Genomic DNA, 17,880 nt, shown 5'->3' on the forward strand with positions numbered 1-17,880 from the left:
GCAGGGTTTGTGTCTTATGCATTCCTTCGCACAACCCCCATCCAGAACCTGACCAAACCCCAAATGTGTGCTTTAATAAATACATGATTAATTACGTGCATCTCTGAGAGCACATCAATCATGAGTTTTGACTTCCACCTTGGCAGCAGTTCAGGCCTGGAGCCAGCTCCTCGCTCTGACCTTCATAGTCCTGCCCCCTGTCTTGGACAAGATCCAGATTCTTCGATGAATCATCTGACATACTACTTATTTTCTTCCACACATTCCTATAAAATTGGCATTTATCACAGCTTCCATGAAACAGTTCTTTGTTATCGGACAGCTTTCCCTTTTCTTGTTGTTGTCGGTTGTTTTAATCTCTAAGAGAGACATGGGACCTATCTCCAAGGCCAGCCTCATGGGCATGTGACCCTGGCAGTAGCACAGGGTCCCCCTCCTTAGGACATCCCACACATGGTTTCATATTGCCTTTTTGGAATGCTTAACACTTTTTTTTTTTTTTAAAGATTTTATTTATTTGAGAAAAAGAGAATGAGAGAGGAGGAGGGAGTGAGAACATGGAGGAGGGGAGGGTCAGAGGGAGAAGCAGACTCCCTGCTGAGCAGGGAGCCCCCTGCAGAACTCCATCCTGGGACCAGGATCATGACCTGAGCTGAAGGCAGGTGCTTAACCAACGGAGCCACCCAGGTGCCCCAAATGCTTAATACTTTTAAATGAGAACCCCATCCCTATTCTCACTGTTGGACTGGAGCCCACAAATAATAGAGCCAGTCTTGCCTGTCTCATTTGTATGTGCCTAAAGCTTGTGACATTAATTGATCATGGAGGCATATGGATTTAATATGGGTTCAATATTTAGTTCAGAAGCTCCCCATTTTCCTTAGGAGATTTGCTCCAAATCTCTCAGTGCAACATGGGATGAAAAGCTTTTCATCTGCTGTTAACTCCCCTGCCTATAATGACTCCCATAAAACTTCCTCAGCCCCATCTTCTCTACTCTACACCCCCTCCCTTCAAATGTCAACTCCCGGCTATCATACTACCTGCTGTTTCTAAATTTGTGGGCTTGCCAGATGCTGGGCCCTTGCATGTCCTTGCCCCCATCCTGTCCGAGGTTGTCCTCTGCCTGTCTCCCTAGCCAGCTCCAACTAACCCCACACATAGTGATCTAGAGGTCACTTCCCTGGTCTTCCCTGAACTGAGAGGTGGGGCTCTCATAGCACCTTGTAACGTTTATCTTGCTATTATGTTACTTTCCATTTTTTTCTCTATTTCCCTCACCTGGAAAGTTTTCATTCCCCAAATTTATGACTGCATGAATGCACAGATCCCTGGTTTATTTGGAGAGTGTGTGAGGAGACCTATTGGGTTTTCTTTGGTACCACCAACTGATGAAGTTTTAGAATATAGGTGAGGTTCGGTGGGGTGAGGTCTGGAGCCGAAGACCAAGAAAGAGCTGAGACATCTTTGGTGCAAAATGGTGGTTTATTAAAGCATGGGGCCAGGACCCCTGGGCAGGAAGAGTTGCTGCCCCAGGTTGTAAGGGGTGGCAGGTTATGTACCATGGGGGTGGGGGAAGTAAGGAAAACGGAGGTTTCAATAGAACTTTTGTTAGGCCCCCCAATAATGGTTCTGTGATTAAAGGAGCGAGACTGATACAAAGCGAAGGTCAAGCAAAGCTTTATTCCCCGCCAAGCATCAAGAATCAGACCGAACGTGGGGCACCTGGGTGGCTCAGTGGGTTAAGCCTCTGCCTTTGGCTCAGGTCATGGTCCCAGGGTCCTGGAATCAAGCCCCACATCGGGCTCTCTGCTCAGCGGGGAGCCTGCTTCCTCCTCTCTCTCTGCCTGCTTCTCTGTGATCTCCATCTGTCAAATAAATGAATAAAATCTTAAAAAAAAAATCAGACCGAACGTTCCGGGCCACACCTCTTACAGAGAGGGCGACCCCTCTCTGTTTCACAGACTAGCCTTTAAGGTCAAAGGCCATGTGGTTGGGCCTGGCCACGCATAGGTGGCCAATGAAATTGTAACACACAGAGAAACCTGCACAGTCATGTTAGGTCACACATAAGTGACCAATTGAATTACAATTTACCCTAGTAGATATTTGAACCAGCCTATCACCTTCGGCAGAATTGGCACCTAAAAGGGGCCCAAAGGGCGGGGCCCATACTCCTTGGTAACTAGGGAGACAGTACGCACGCTTTACTGATTGGATGTCTCCACCTGACCCAACTCATCCCGGCATTTGGGCTGTTATCTCCACCTGACCTGACGCGTGCTTGTATTTGGGCTTTGTTACCTGGGACTAGTTTCGCAGACTTGCTTTTAAGGAAGTTCCTCTGGCGCGTGGGGGGGGGGGGCGGGGGCGGGATGGTGGTGCGCAGTGCAGGGTCAATTTAAGTTTTACTTCATAAACAACAAAATGGCAATTCAACTGGGGTGGGGCCGCTCTGGCTGAATAAGGCCCTTACACTTCCATATGCTAAACAGAATCTACAAGATACCCGATACCAGAGGCCTTGCCATCGCCAAAGCCGTTTTGCCCTTTTTTAGCAGGCTACTAAGATAGTTGGGGGATTCCTAAAGAATTACATATGTCCCACCCCGGAGTGGGGATGGGGGAGAAGTTGTAAGGTCTCAGCCTTTTGCTTTGTCCTTAGCTACCCTTCTGTTCCGTCATCACCGACGACTGAGAAGTACTTACATCATCGAAGAAGACATTCCACAGCACCCTCCGCTGTAGGCACATGGGGTCCTTTTCCAACACAACCACAGAAGGCACTGCCTCCCCTTGGTCTTTCCAGGATAGCTAGACGGTAGTAGCTCCTTGAATTTCTCAGCCTTTGAGGGGGGGGGCGGTTCTGAGGTTTCTCCTGGGACAGACCCTTACCCAGGTCCTAGAGGCAGCTCCAGGGAGACCTTCCCTAACTCCAAAGAGTATCTGGCCCTATGTAAATCCTGGATCAAGTGTTTCTTCCTTCTCCTTTGTGTTCCTTGTCTAAGTTCTGTTCACCGTTTCAAGGCCCAACTGAAATGCTAACTCCCCACATTTGTCATGTAAATGGCCCCTATCTGCTTTCCCATTGCATTTCCTTTTCACCTGTAGGGGTACTCTGCAGACGTTCTGACTAGCACCTTGGAGACCACACAGTCTGCTTTGGGAGCCGGGGAGGGAGGGGCGGGGGCAGAATGCGCTCATCTTTGCAGCTTTTATGTCTTTATTTCCTGTACCCAGTCGCCACTCTAACTGACTTTGGTATACTGGATCGTAGCAGATAGACTGATGGAAGGAAACGTTTCCATCAATTCACTGGAAAATGCGCTTGGAAGAAAGGGGCGAGGGGAGGATTCAGAGAGAGAAAAATGGGGACTTGGAGAAGGCAAGGGAAGGGACCTGGGTGACAAAGAAGCTGCGAGGCCTGAAGTCCTAGAGGTAAGAAGCCTTTAACATTTGGTAAGGATGCAGGCAGGCCCTATCCAAGGATCAGAGAGGGTCCTTTGCCAAGGATGGAAGTGAGCCAGAAGAAAACGAGAGCAGAGTTTACTGAATAGTGTAAGTGATAGAGTACAGCAGACAGAGTGTCCGGCAGACTCAGAAAAAGAGAGGTGAGCCTTCTGGTCGCTTGGGGTTAGGGGTCTCTATTGGAAAGGGGTCTAGGGTACGTGTTCCTTTAGGAACCCAGGGTTGGGTCAGATCATAGACAAGTGCCAGGTAAACGATAGATGTTATTCCATAAATCACCAAAGGTGGGGATACTGATGCCAGTGTCCACAGAGGTTGGTTCGAGGTGAATGTCCTGGAACATGTTCAGCATTCGGGATCTTTTTAGATGTTAATCAGGTGTTTGGGGACCTAGGGTGGAATGCAGAGAAAGAAGAACTTCCCTGCTTCCCCCTTGGCATGAGAACATAGTTTCTCTGGTTTACTCAGATGCAAGGTGAATTTACTCACGCCAGGTGAATTAACAGAGCACGAGTAAATGGGGCCTTTCTAAAATGGAGACCCTACTGTTTGCCCATCTCCGTAACAAAGGCACTATGGAGACAGAGAAGAATGGCAGGAGAGGTGTAGTCTAGCAGGGAAGAGCATGTGTGGCCCCAGAAGCTGAGGCACCCAGAGATGAGAACAAGCTGATTTGTCTAAAGAGCGGTCCGGCTGTGTAATCGGTGCTCCAGTATATGCGTCGCTGTTTGAGAATGGCTGTGACTTAACTTCCTTGGGAAGCCTCTGGGGTTTTGTTTTTCTGGTTTTGTTTGTTTTTGCCAGCCCTCCCCAGTCCTCTCGCATTCAAGTAACGACAACTCCAGAGACCCTGACATTGTGTTTTCTTTCATAAACTTTGCTTGCAGAGGGACTGTTCCCTCCTGATCTCCTTTCTCCAGCCAGATTTTCTCTACTCTCCGGCTCTCCTCTTTTCTAGTGCCATGTAGCAAGTATCTGTAAATTCAGATCTTGAATAGTAAGCTCTGTGAAATACAAAATTCCCTTTAATCAATGAATCATTTGCCTAATGAATCTGAAATCCTGGTCGGGAGGGCAAAGCTGGAGGTAATTAGAGGAACATGTTGGTAGTTTGAATTTGGAAAGTACCACTCTTCAGCCTGATTCTCTATTTCCATCCTGTACAGAGGACTCCTGCTTATCCCACAGCAGTTTAAAAGTACCTATGGAGTGGGGTGGTGCGCCTGGGTGGCTCAGCTGGGGTCATGATCCCAGGGTCCTGGGATTGAGCCCTGCATCAGACTCTCTGCTTAGCGGGGAGCCTGCTTCCCCACCCCCCCAGCCCCCTCTGCCTGACTCTCTGCCTACTTATGATCTGTCTCTGTGATGAGGAAGCAGAAGGCTGGCTGAGGACAAAGCAAAAGCTGGCACCTTGCACCCCGTCTGGACCTGCTCCCTTCTACTCTCCATCTCTCCTCTTTTGTGAGGAGAGAATGTGTGACATTCCTCAGGCACCCCTGGCTACCCTAAAAGAAAAACAACTAGTTAACTTGCAAAGATCACAATCCTGCAAGACAGGAGTCTCCCTCGGTCCACAAGTGTCCTACTGATTTACAATAAAGAAGCTATCTTATCAATAGCCCAACTTCCTTAGACAAATAACTCAGTTCCTCAAGCCCTAATGTCGCCCTCCCCTCCAGAAAAACTGAAGGAGGTTGGGGCTGAAGGAAATGTAAAGTTAAATTTCTTCTAAACCTAAAACTCACTGACAAGGATGTTTGTTAGGAGGAATGTGACATTCCACCAGGAAACTCCCAATTGTCTTCGTGTTAGTGTCTCATCAGAGGGAAAAACAGCCTTGGCTTAACAATAACTAGGCCTCCAATATCCTGACCGTCTTCTTTACCGTGACAGCCCTTTTTAACATCCCCTTTGTCCTCACCTACCCAACTCCTGTGTATATAATCAGGCACTCCTCAGGATAGCGGGGCAGCAGCTCTTCCTGCCCATGGGTCCTGTCCCCGTGCTTAATAAATCACCATTTTGCACCAAAGATGTCTCAAGAATTCTTTCTTTAGTCATCGGCTCTGGACCTCACCCCACCGAACATCACCTATGTTCTAGAACTTCATCATCTGTCAAATAAATCTTTTTTTTTTTTCACGTCAGATGGGTAATGTGCCGAGGTTGTAACAAGGTTTAGAGGGTGGCACATGTCACACAGAAGCGTGAACACCCAATCATCATGCTTATGAACTACAAAAGGATCTAAATAAATAAAATCTTAAAAAAAAAAAGTACCTGTGGGTATAACTGAACATTAAAGACCCCAAAGAGCAAATTATCTCAGGTGTGAGAGAAAACAGAAATTTGTAGTCACAAAACAAAACAACAACTGATCTTCATCCTCCTTTCTGAGGATCTCTCGCATGTTACTTATTACTTCCAATTAAGGGCCCACATCTGACAATCTCTGGAGACGCCCCGGTCCCTTTGGATCCAGGTTTAAGCGACACACTAAGAATGTGACAGCTTTACAGTCTTCTCAAACTAACTGGTCCTGCACGGAAACCACCTCATCGCACATTCTCCTTCCCTCCTGTATAACCCGTCCTTAAGAAATTTAAATCTGACCCGTTTTTCTCTTGCTCCAAGTCCGAAACCAAACTTTGACACGCACTAATAATCTAACTCAGGAGATGTTTGGCTTGAAGGGTAATTAGATGCTAACCCAGGGCGAGGGTTCTTTGAGACCAAACAACAAATGGGAGGAAATAACCCCCAGCTAGAGCTATCTTTCAGTAGCCCCCTCACGGTCCGCGTTGTGGCCTTCAAAGCCAAGTAATTGGCTTGATGATTGTTTCTTCAGAGCTGCAGTCATGATTAAAAATGCTGCCCGAAGCACAGCGAGGATGTCCTTGACACACATCCTATTTTCTGGGAAAAAGGTTACTACCACGGTAATTGAGCTGGGAAGCGGAGACAAATTGCTCCGGGCTCCAGCAGCGGGTTCAAAGGACTGCTGTTGACCGGAATCGCACACACCCTGCAGTTTTCCGTCTCGCAGTTTGTAAGATAACAATGATAGTATTTGCATCTACAGATTATCTGCAAAACTGAAGTGAAAGGGAAGAAACCGCAACCGAGGAGACTAGAAAAGAATCCCAAACGCCGGACAGAGTTACACAAATGACCACAGGAGAGAGGGGGAGGCCCGGAACTCCCCCGCGGGGCTGCTCCGGGACGGGCCCGGGACTGCAGGGGGGAGGGGAGGGGGAGGGGTGCGGGGCGGTGGTGCAGGATGATTGATTTCTCTGCCCCGGGCCGGCGGCGCCCGCAGCTGGCTGGAGCCCACGGTGACATCACTGGCCCCCGGCGCGGGTCACGTGGCCCGCCCCCCTCCCGCTCCTCCTCCTCCCGCTGCCTTCGGAGCGCAGGGTCCGGCCGCTGCAGGCGCGAGGAGCTCTCCGGGGAGGCGCAGGCCACTGGCTAGCGGGACCCGCGGCAGCAGCGGCAGCAGCGGCGGGGGAGCCGGCAGCGGCCGCGCAGGGAGTCCCGAGCGACGCGACCGACGCTCCTGCAAACTTGGGCGCGCGCTCGCGCTACGGCGCCCGCAGCCGGAGCGATGAAGATGGTCGCGCCCTGGACGCGGTTCTACTCCAACAGCTGCTGCCTGTGCTGCCATGTCCGCACCGGCACCATCCTGCTCGGCGTCTGGTACCTGGTGAGCGCGGCGACTACTCGCGGGGGGCGCACCTGCCGGGGAGACCCTCCCCCACCCCGGCCCCCGGCCCCCGGCCCGCGCGCCCTGCACACCGCCTCCCCCCACCCCCTCCGCCAAGTGTGGCTTCGGTGTCTGGCGACGCCGGCGCTAATCTGCCTGAAGTTGTATTATTAGAAACTTAATTCCCTGCACGAGCCTGTCCGCGATCCCCGGCGCGGCCAGCCTGCGGCGGGGGTCCGGCTGGGGGCCCGGAGTCGGGGGCTGTGTGGCCGCGGCCGAGCCCGCGGCTTCCGGGAGAAGTGCTCCTGCGGCCCCCGAGCCCCCGGCGGAGCCGCCGACCACGTGCTTCCCAGCCCTTCCTTTCTTCTCCGCACCCGGTGGGCCGTGCCCGGCAGGGTCGTGGGGTGGGTGACCGAGTGCGTCGTGTCCCCCGCTGCGGTCACGCTGGCGGCCGGACGTGCCCTTTCTCCCTGCCCGCGCCTGTCTGCGTCGGGTTTGCGGACCGTCTCCTGCGCGCGTTCGGGTCTCGAGGAGAGACGGTTGGGGGCGTCTTGGCTCACTCGGTGCCCGAGCCCCTCCACGTCTGGTGGAAAGCCGTTACTCTAGGAAGGGATTTGCTTGTGGTTGACTGCGTTTCAGTCCGTCCCGGGAAGCCATTTTACACCCACTTACTTTCCTGCCCGTTGACAGGTGATCCCTGTACCTTTCTTACCGGCCACAGCCAGCAGATTTGATTTTTTTTTTTTTTTCCTTTTTTTAGGTCGGATCTTTTAAGGACTTGTTTGTTTGGGGGAGCAGTGATTCTTGGGGGCAGTGAGGAAACCTGATGGAGCTTTCTGGCCCTGTGCCTGCTCCAGGTTGATGGTTGGCATCCCAGGACCGCATGCACCAACAGAGTCGGATTCCGTTGCATTTCGGGTTTTGTGACATCACGATGGGGAGTTAGACCCGAGCCATTGTGCAGTGAATACCACTGCATCCTGAGGAAGTCATGGTGCCAAGACGGCATATTGAACTTTTTAGTGAGAATAAATTCTTGATCATAAGAGTTTTTTTGTTGTTGTTGGTTCATAGTCACTTTTTCGATGTAGTATGAACATCATGTCGAATTGTGGTGTTGTGCCATATTAAGCCGAACGTTTCCCCCCAGGTTTATGGTGTTCCCTGCACTATAGTTCAAGTTTCCTTTAGTCAGTGCCTATCATAGGCCACACAATAGACATTTTTTGGCCTTAAAAGCTTTCAAACAGATCTTTGGTATGAGTGGATTCTTTCTGTGCAGTCTGAATGCAGATAGAACATCAGCATCTTGGCTCAACGCAGACTTCGCTAGGAGCCAAGAAATGCTTTACAGAAATTTTTAAATTACAGCAAAAGGATGGTAGGTGGCCTCAGAATAGGGCTCTTACTGATAGTCAAGATGGACTGTTGTATATAAATGTCTTGTGTCCTCCTTGAAAATGTTCAAAACTGCAGACTTGCAAGTACACCAGCAAATGTAATTTGTAAAATCTAGGGCACTGCATTAGGCAAATGTACTTACACGATCTACAGGAAAGATAAATCTACTTGAGCCCTGTTCTTGGCTGAAATCCAACCAGACAGCATTGGTGTGAGAAAAGGAAAACATTCTGCATGCTTCGTCTACTGTTTGAACTTGCTCTTTGTGGAAAGTAGTTACTGCTGTGTGTGTTGTAGCATTTGGAAACAGCATGGCCTTTTGAAAGATAATTAGAAAGCTTTCTAGCAGATGGAAGGATGCGCCCTTTGGTAAACCTAATAAATGGGAAACCTGGCTTTAGTACTAGTATTCTTCCTAAGAAGTCTTTTGCATTTTGTAAAACAATTTGGACTTGCGAGTTTCACTCATACCTTTACGTATAATTTGGGTATTCAAAACTTGGTTTCACATGAACATTTTTTTTTAAGTTTTTATTTTATTTATTTATGACAGAAAGAGATAGCGAAAGAAGGAATACAAGCAGGGGGAGCTGGAGAGGGCTCAATCCCGGCGTCCTGGGATCATGACCAGAGCCGATGGCAGATGCCTAGTGATTGAGCCAGTCAGGCGCCCCATCACATGAACATTCCTTTTTTTTTTTTTTTAACAGATTTTATTTATTTATTTGACAGAGATGACAAGTAGGCAGAGAGGCAAGCAGAGAGAGAGAGAGGGAGGAAGCAGGCTCCCTGCTGAGCGAGAGCCGTATGTGGGACTTGATCCCAGGACCCTGAGATCATGACCTGAGCTGAAGGCAGAGGCTTAACCCACTGAGCCACCCAGGCGCCCCACATGAACATTTCTAAGATGAAGGAGCAGGGGCACTGAGAGCAAGGCACCTCTTCCTCCCTCTCACTCCACCAGCCAGCTGGATGGCATAGGGTCAGTTATCAGACGGGGAGAGTTTTAATTAAAAAAAAAAAAAAAAAAAAAAGGATAGGGCTATGGGAAAATATTCAAATAAAACTCTTTAAATGAATTATTGCCTGTTACAGGGGCACCTGGGTGGCTCGGTGGGTTAAAGCCTCTGCCTTTGACATCGGGCTTTCTGCTCATCAGGGGGCCTGCTTCCCCTCCTCTCTCTGCCTGCTGCTTTGCCTGCTTGCTATCTCTGTCAAATAAATAACTAAAAATCTTCATTAAAAAAAATTATTGCCGGGCGCCTGGGTGGCTCAGTGGGTTAAGCCGCTGCCTTCGGCTCAGGTCATGATCTCAGGATCCTGGGATCGAGGCCCGCATCGGGCTCTCTGCTCAGCAGGAAGCCTGCTTCCCTCTCTCTCTCTCTGCCTGCCTCTCTGCCTGCTTGTGATCTCTCTCTGTCAAATAAATAAATAAAATCTTTAAAAAAAAAACATTATTGCCTATTACACCAGAAAGGTAAAGTGGATCTTTGTCATGCCTTTTCTGATTGCTGTTGCCTACCCCACTACCATTTACTAAGGCCCTGTGTGCCACGTACTATACCAGATGCTTGGCATATGCTCAATTTTTACATACTCCTGGTGCGGTAGATTTTCTAAACTTTGTTTTATGGATGACAAAATAACGTAATTAAAAAAATTAGAGGCCCAGAGAGCATAAGTGATTTGCATACAGGCCCATGGTGGGTTTGTGGTCCCTGTGATGTTTTTAGTCAGCCTGTTTCCTCTTGTTCTTACCTTTTAAAAGTTTTGGGTGTGTTTTGCTTTTGCCTTAGAATAACAAAAGTTTCCTTTAGTCCAGTAATAAAGCATATTCATTTCAGGTGTTTATATTGGAAATCAGTTTCTTATTTTTTCCTTTTAATGAGGCTTAATTTACATATGGTGGAATCCATAGACGTGTACAAATGCTGACAAAGGCATGCACTTTGTGTATCCCACACGCCTAGAAGACATTTCCAAAACCTCAGAAAGTTCCCGTGTCTTTCCAGTTAATCCCTGCTACCCCTTTACCCTCACCCTAAACGACAGTTTTACTATTCCTATAAGAGGAATTATACTTTATGTGTTTTGTATCTGGTTTATTTCACTTAGCATTACCGTCCTTTAAATTCAATCATGTTAATTGGAGTATATTAATAGCTTGATGCTTTATTGCTGAGTATTTATTGTATGACTAAATCACAATTTATTTGTCCATTTGCCAGATGATGGACATTTGGGTTATTTCCAGTTTGGGGCTATTTTGGATAATGCTGCTCTGAACATTATTGCTCAAGGTTTTTTTAAGAAAAGATTTTATTATTAGAAAACGGGGTGAGGGGAGGTGGCGGGGGTGGGGGGGGAGAGAAGCAGGCTCCTGCTGAGCAGGAAGCTCAGTGCAAGGCGCCATCCCTAGACCCAGGGATCTTGACCTTCGCTGCAGGCAGCTGCCTAACGACCGAGCCACCAGGCCCCCCTCTTCCACAAGATATTTTGTGGACATATCTTTTTATTTCTCTAAATACCCAGCAGTGGAGTTGCTGGTTATTGGGTAGAAGTACGTTTAACTTTATAAGAAACTGCCAAGCAATTTTCCAACATGGTTCTCTTTTACACTGCAGCCCGCAACGTGTGAGGTTCCAATTGTACCACATTCTTGTCAGCATTCAGCGTGTCAGTCATTTTAATTGTAGCCATTTTGGTGGGTATGTAGTTGCAGCTCTTGGTAGTTTGAGTTTACATTTCCCTTAGGACTAACGATGTGGGGCGGTGTATCTTTTGCTTATGGGTCAGTCATAAATCTTCCTTTGTGAATTGTTACTCATTGCCTATTTTAAAATTGGGTTTTATTTTTCTTTCCTTAATGATTTGTAAGATCTCTTCATATATTTTAGATTCTGGTCCTTTGTTAAAGATTCATTTTGTGAATGTTTTCTTCTAGCGCGAGGTTGTCTACCCACTTTCTTAATGGTATATATTTTTTTTTTTTTAAAGATTTTATTTATTTATTTGACAGAGAGAAATCACAAGTAGATGGAGAGGCAGGCAGAGAGAGAGAGAGAGGGAAGCAGGCTCCCTGCTGAGCAGAGAGCCCGATGCGGGCCTCGATCCCAGGACCCTGAGATCATGACCTGAGCCGAAGGCAGCGGCTTAACCCACTGAGCCACCCAGGCGCCCCTCTTAATGGTATATTTTGATGAAAAGTTTGTTGTTGTTTTGAGACAGAACGAGAGAGAGAGAGAGAGAGAGAGAGAGAGGGCACACAGGCTGGTCAGTGGGGGGAAGGAGGGCAGTCAGAGAGAGAGAAGCGGACTCCCCGCTAAGCAGGGAGCCCAGCTGTGGCTCGATCCAAGGACACTGAGATCATGAACTGAACCAAAGGCAGACACTTAATCAACCGAGCTACCCAGGTGCCCCAGTGAACAGAAGTTCTTAATTTTTTAAAAAAGTTTTTTTTTTTCTAAAGATTTTATTTATTTAACAGACAGAGATCACAAGTAGGCAGAGAGGCAGGCAGAGAGAGGAGGAAGCAGGCTCCCCGCCGAGCAGAGAGCCCGAATGCGGGGCTCGATCCCAGGACCCTGGGATCATGACCTGAGCCGAAGGCAGAGGCTTTAACCCACTGAGCCACCCAGGCGCCCCTTAAAAAAGTTTTTATTTATTTATTTGACAGATCACAAGTAGGCGGGGGGTGGGGTGGGGTGGGGTGGGGGGTTGGGGCGCACAGGGAAGCAGGCTCCCCGCTGAGCAGAGAGCCCGTTGCTGGGCTTGATTCCAGGACCCTGAGATCATGACCTGAGCTGAAAGCAGAGGCTTCACCCCCTGAGCCACCAAGGCACCCCAGAAGTTTTTAATTTTAAGTTCAGTTTGTCAATTTTTTTTTCCTGGTTAGTAGTTTCTAATACAGGAAAAGAAGAAAAAAAGAAAAAAGAAAAAAAAACCCAAAAGATAAACCGAGAAATTTTTGCCTACCCCCAGATTGTGAAGATACTCTGGCATATTTTTTCTAAAGCTTTATGTCTTTATTAGCGTTTATATTTCCATCTGTGATCCACCTCTGATTTTTGTGTTAGAATTTTGTTTTTGCTTATTTTAAAAGGCAGGTTAATCGCTTAGCCTAAAAAGAAGTAGAATGATTATATAACCCTTAATAACTGTAAATGTTTTCAGAGAGACAAGTAAGATGATTATCCATCTTCTCAGGCAATGAGGACGGATCTGTCGTGGATTGCAGAGGGATCATAATAGAGCACTTGATGAGGGCTGATTGCTATATAGTCTTCTGGGGTTTCCACTCTTTCTTCATCAAAACTTCCTGTTCTAAACCAGAATCCATTAACTTCCTCCCCAAGTTCCCCCACACACTAGCCTTTCTCCGGCCATCTGTCTGGACTCCTCAGCTGTGCACCTGTTTTTCCTGCCACCGTGATCTCTTCTTGATTCGCTGTCTGTGTCCTGCCTCCAGATTAGCTCCTTATTCTATCCTTTCTTCTCACTATCATTCACCTCATTTAGGCTTCCATTAGCACTCACTTGGCTGTTACAATAGTGTTTCTGTTTCTAGCTTTACCATTAACAACCCTTTTTTAAAAAGTCTATTATAGATGCAGTTCCCAGAAGTATTTTTCTCAGGCACAATTAGAAACTTGTTGGTCTGCTCCTAAAAACTTTGGCTCTCTGTCCTAGGGAAGTCCGTGTATTTCATGACCTGCGTGTTGTAAGCCAAATTCAGTTGGCTTAAATCGTCAGTGTTGTGGTTTCTGACACCTCTCTCCCCCTCCCACGCCTTCCCTTTCTGGTTACCTCTTCAAGTCATTGCAAAAATCCTGAGGTTCATTCGGATTTCGACAAACCTAAGTTATCTCTCCGTCCCTGAACCAAATAGTAGACCAGGGATATGTGACAAGGATATCAGATGAATTTAGGTCTGGGTATTCTCCTGCCCTTAAACTGTTGACTGGGGAGAGACGTGAGCTGGTGATGGGATTAATTTTGCTCAAAACACCAGTTCCAAAGCAGAGGGATGAGTCATTTCCCAGAGAATCTGAGATTGTTACTGGGAGGAAGACACCAGAACAATGCTTCCTGATCCTTAGGCTAAAGACCCCCCCCTTTTTTTTTTTTTTACGGAATGTGTTTTACCCCAGGGACCTGAATTTCCCTTGACATATTCACATAAAACTACTACTTCTGTAATTTCTTTCATTGTTTTATTACGTGATTTTCTTTGAATGTTTTAAAAGAGGTGTACTGGTGATTGAAAGCATCTGAACTTGACACATGGGATGAGTATGCCTTTGTCTATGTCATCCTTTTCATCATCACGTAAGTGTGTTTTAGGCACGTAGTCTTTGAGCAAATATGTACTGAATGCCTCTTTGTATTTGTACTCTTTTCATAAGGTAGTTGGCCATGTATCAGATTATAAAGGATAAGAGAGGTCAGAGTAGCTAGCATCATTAGCTTTACAACCTGACCTTTCAAATAACCAACTGGTTCACTTTGAAAGTCCCACTATGCTAGTGTACCCAAGCCTGATGGATTTCTTTGTATCCTGAGAAATTTTGGTGTGATAAATACTGATTTTTTTTTTTTGGTCTGGGTGATAATACTGGATAGTAAAACCAACAGCTTGTATTTGTAGAATGATTGATAGTTTAAAAAAATATATTTTATTTATTTATTTGACAGAGATCACAAGTAGGCAGAGAGGCAGGCAGAGAGAGAGGAGGAAGCAGACTCCCCACAGAGCAGAGAGCCCGATGTGGGGCTCAATCCCAGGACCCTGGGATCATGACCTGAGCCAAAGGCAGAGGCCTTAACCCACTGAGCCACCCAGGCGCTCTGATTGATAGTTTTTAGTGGGCTTTCCCATTTATTCTTGGTTAAACCTTAAGGCAGTAGGTCAGGGCCTGTAGGTGGTCATATGCTCATTTAAGATCGATAGTTTCCTTTTAGCTGTCAGATTCTATGACTTAACCTTTAACTCCAGGACAAGATACGAACTAAATACATAGTACTTACCTGATCCTTATTGCCTAGTGTTTTCCCTACTATACTAGAGTGTAAAAGCCTGAAATACTAGGTCATAGACTTGGGATTTTATTCTGTAGGCAGCAGGGAGGCATTGCAGAATTAGGAACAAGAGTGATAGGATGAAAGCAATTTCTTTCCCTAGTGTAAGACTGTTCTGTTTTCTCTTGGTCAGTAATGCACTGTATTTATTTTTTTCCTCCTTACCTTTTGACTTCCTTTACCCATTTCTCTGACCTCCCACCTCCTGCCTCCGGTAATCCCCATTTGTTCTCTGATCTCGTTTTATTTTATTTTATTTTATTTTTTTAGAGTCTGCATGTAAATGGCGTTGTCTTTCTCCAACTGACTTAATTTCACTTAAGATGATGTCCTTAAGGTCTATCCATGTCGATGCAAATGGCAAGATTTCATTTTTATGCTGAGTAATATTCTGTCGTGTATAAAACGTCACAATTTCTTTATCCATTCGTCTGTTGATGGACACTCACAGTGTTTTCATATCTTGGCTGTTGTAAATAATGCTGCAATCAACAGGGGGGTACAGATACCTTTTCAAGTTAGTGTTTCTGTTTTCTTAAATACCTAGAAGTGGAATTGCTGGGTCATATGGTGGCTCTGTTTTTAATTTTTTTTTTTTTTTAAGATTTTATTTATTTGTCAGAGAGCACAGGCAGGCAGAATGGCAGGCAGAGGCAGAGGGAGAAGCAGGCTCCCTGCCAAGCAAGGAGCCCAATGTCGGACTTGATCCCAGGACGCTGGGATCATGACCAGAGCTGAAGGCAGCTGCTTAACCAACTGAGCCACCCAGGCGTCCCTGTTTTTAGTGTTTTGAGGAAACTCTGTGATGCTTTCCATAGTGGCTATACTGGTGTACATTCCCACCAGCAGTACACCCTTTTCCCCACATGCTCATCAATGCCTGTTAACCTCTTTTTTCTTTCTGATATTAGCCATCCGAACAGATGTGAGGTGGCATCTCTCTGATTCTGATTTGCAGTTCCCTGATGATGAGTGATGTTGAGCATCTTTTCATGTGCTTGTTGGCTGTCTGTATGTCTTCTGTGGGAAAATGTCTATTCAGATCCTCTGCCCGTTTTTAAATTAAATTTTTTTTGCTGTTGATGTATAGGGGTTTTTGATATATCTTGGAAAGTAGTGGCTTATTAGATCCATGATTTACAAGTACTTTTTCCCAGTCAGTAGGCTCTCTTTTCATTTTGTTGATGGTTTTCTTCGGTGGGCAGAAGCTTTCTAGTATGATGTAGACCCACTTGTTTTTGTTGCTTTTTGCTTTTGGTGTGAGATTAAAAAATCATCACTAAGAACTATGCCAGGGAATTTATCACCTGTATTTTCTTCTAGGAGTTTTAAGGTTTTAGGTCTTACATTCAGGTTTTTAATCCATTTTGAGTTAATTTTTAAAAAAATTCATTTATTTGAGAGAGAAAGGGAGAGGATGAAGGGGGCTGGAGGGGGAGAGAGGGAGAGAGAATCCCAAGCAGAATCCCCACTGAGCGTGGAGCCTGGCACCGAGATCGTGGAGTCGGAAGCTTAACCACTGAGCCACCCAGGTGCCCCCATTTTGAGTTAATGTTTGTGTGTGATGTAAGATAGTGGCCGAGTTTCATTCTTTTGCATTTGGCTCTTTTCTGAACACCATTCATTGAAGAAACTCTTCTTTTGTTACTGAATATTCTTGGCTCTGTTTTGTAAATTAATTAACCATATATACACGGGTTTCTGTTATGTTACCTTCCATGATCTGTGTGTCTACTTATGGCAATACCATACTGTTTTGATTATTACAGCTTTATAATACAGTATGAAATAGGAGTATGGTGCCTTCAGCTTTGCTCTTTCTCCAGTTTGTTTTGACTATTTGAGGTTTTTTGTGATTCCGTACAAATTTTAGGAGTGTGTGTTCCCTTTCTTCGAAAGATACCATTGGGATTTTGTTACGGATTATATTGAATCTAGCTTGCTTTGGGTAGTATGGACAACTTCACACCATTGATTCTTCCAATCCATGAGCCAGAATATCTTTCTGTTTATTTATGTCTTCATAGTTTCAGTACACCAGTCTTTCTATCTCCTTGAGTGAGTTTATTCCTAGGTGTTTTATTCTATTTGACATAATTGTAAATGGGGTTGTTTCTTATTTCTGTTTCCAATACTTTTATTATCAGTGAATAAAAATGCAACATGTTTTTGAATATTGATTTTTATATCCTCCAACTTTAATGAATTCATTTATTCTAACAGTTTCTTGATGGAGTCTTCAGGGCTTTCTGTATATAATATGTCATCTGCAAATAGTGACGGTTTTACTTTTTTCTTGTCAATTTGGATGACTTTGATTTCTTTTTCTTGCCTGTTTGTTGTGCTTAGGACTTCCAATACTATGTTAAATAAAAGTGGTGAGAGTGGGATATCCTTCTTTTGTTCCTGATCTTAGAGGAAGTGCTTTTAGCTTTTCACTGTTAAGTATGTTAGCTGTGGGCTTGTAATATGTGGCCATTTTTTTTTAAGGATTTTATTGATTTATTTGACAGGCAGAGATCACAAGTAGGCAGAGAGGCAGGTAGAGAGAGAAGAGGAAAGCAGGCTGCTGAGCAGAGAGCCTGATGCAGGGCTTGATCCCAGGACCCTGAGATCATGACCCCAGCTAAAGGCAGAGGCTTTAACCCACAGAGCCACCCAGGCACCCATATGTGGCCATTTTTATGTTGAGGTATGTTGCCTCTATAACCAACCACTCTGTTGAAGAGTTTTCATCATAAATGTATGTTGAATTTTGTTGATTAACTTTATCTGCATATATTGAAATGATCATACAATTTTTAGCTTTTGTTTTGTTACTGTGATACAGTACATTGATTTGTGGAGGTTGAACCATCCTCGCATCCCTGAGGGGGGGAAAATCCTCCTTGATTATGATACATAATTCTTTTAATGTATTGATAATTTGGTTTGCTAATATTTTCTTGAGGATTTTTTTTTTCTTGAGGATTTTTACTTCTATGCTGATCAGAAATAGTGGTCTGTAATTTGCTTTTCTTATAGCATCTTTGTGTGGTTTTGGTATCAGGTCAGTACTGAACCTCATAAAATTGAGTTTGGAGGAGTTTCTGCCTCTTCTATTTTCTTGGGAGAGTTTAAGAAGGATTGGTATTATTTCTTTGAATGTTGGGTGGAATTCATCAGTGAAACCATCTGGTCTTGGCCTTTTCTTTGTTAGGACGTTTTTGATTATGAATTCAGTCTCCTTA

At 45.6% G+C, this 17,880-nt stretch overlaps 1 protein-coding gene and 1 non-coding gene across 2 annotated transcripts in view; one reads left to right on the forward strand and one right to left on the reverse strand.

Moving 5' to 3' along the window:
• Nucleotides 1-5,610: 5,610 nt before the first annotated feature.
• Nucleotides 5,611-5,715, reverse strand: LOC116575615. Its single transcript, XR_004279872.1, has one exon. It is a non-coding gene; the product is annotated as a small nucleolar RNA U13 (small nucleolar RNA).
• A 1,120-nt stretch (nt 5,716-6,835) lies between these two features.
• The window catches only part of LAPTM4B (lysosomal protein transmembrane 4 beta), a 75,027-nt gene continuing 63,982 nt past the window's right edge, over nt 6,836-17,880 (forward strand). The window contains exon 1 of the mRNA XM_032316118.1: nt 6,836-7,171. Within this exon, the coding sequence (XP_032172009.1) occupies nt 7,073-7,171 (99 nt within the window). The 5' untranslated portion in view covers nt 6,836-7,072. The remainder of the gene's footprint in view (nt 7,172-17,880) is intronic.

The sequence above is a fragment of the Mustela erminea genome, chromosome 16, assembly GCF_009829155.1.
Source record: "Mustela erminea isolate mMusErm1 chromosome 16, mMusErm1.Pri, whole genome shotgun sequence".
In the NCBI taxonomy this organism is placed as follows: Eukaryota; Metazoa; Chordata; class Mammalia; order Carnivora; family Mustelidae; genus Mustela; species Mustela erminea.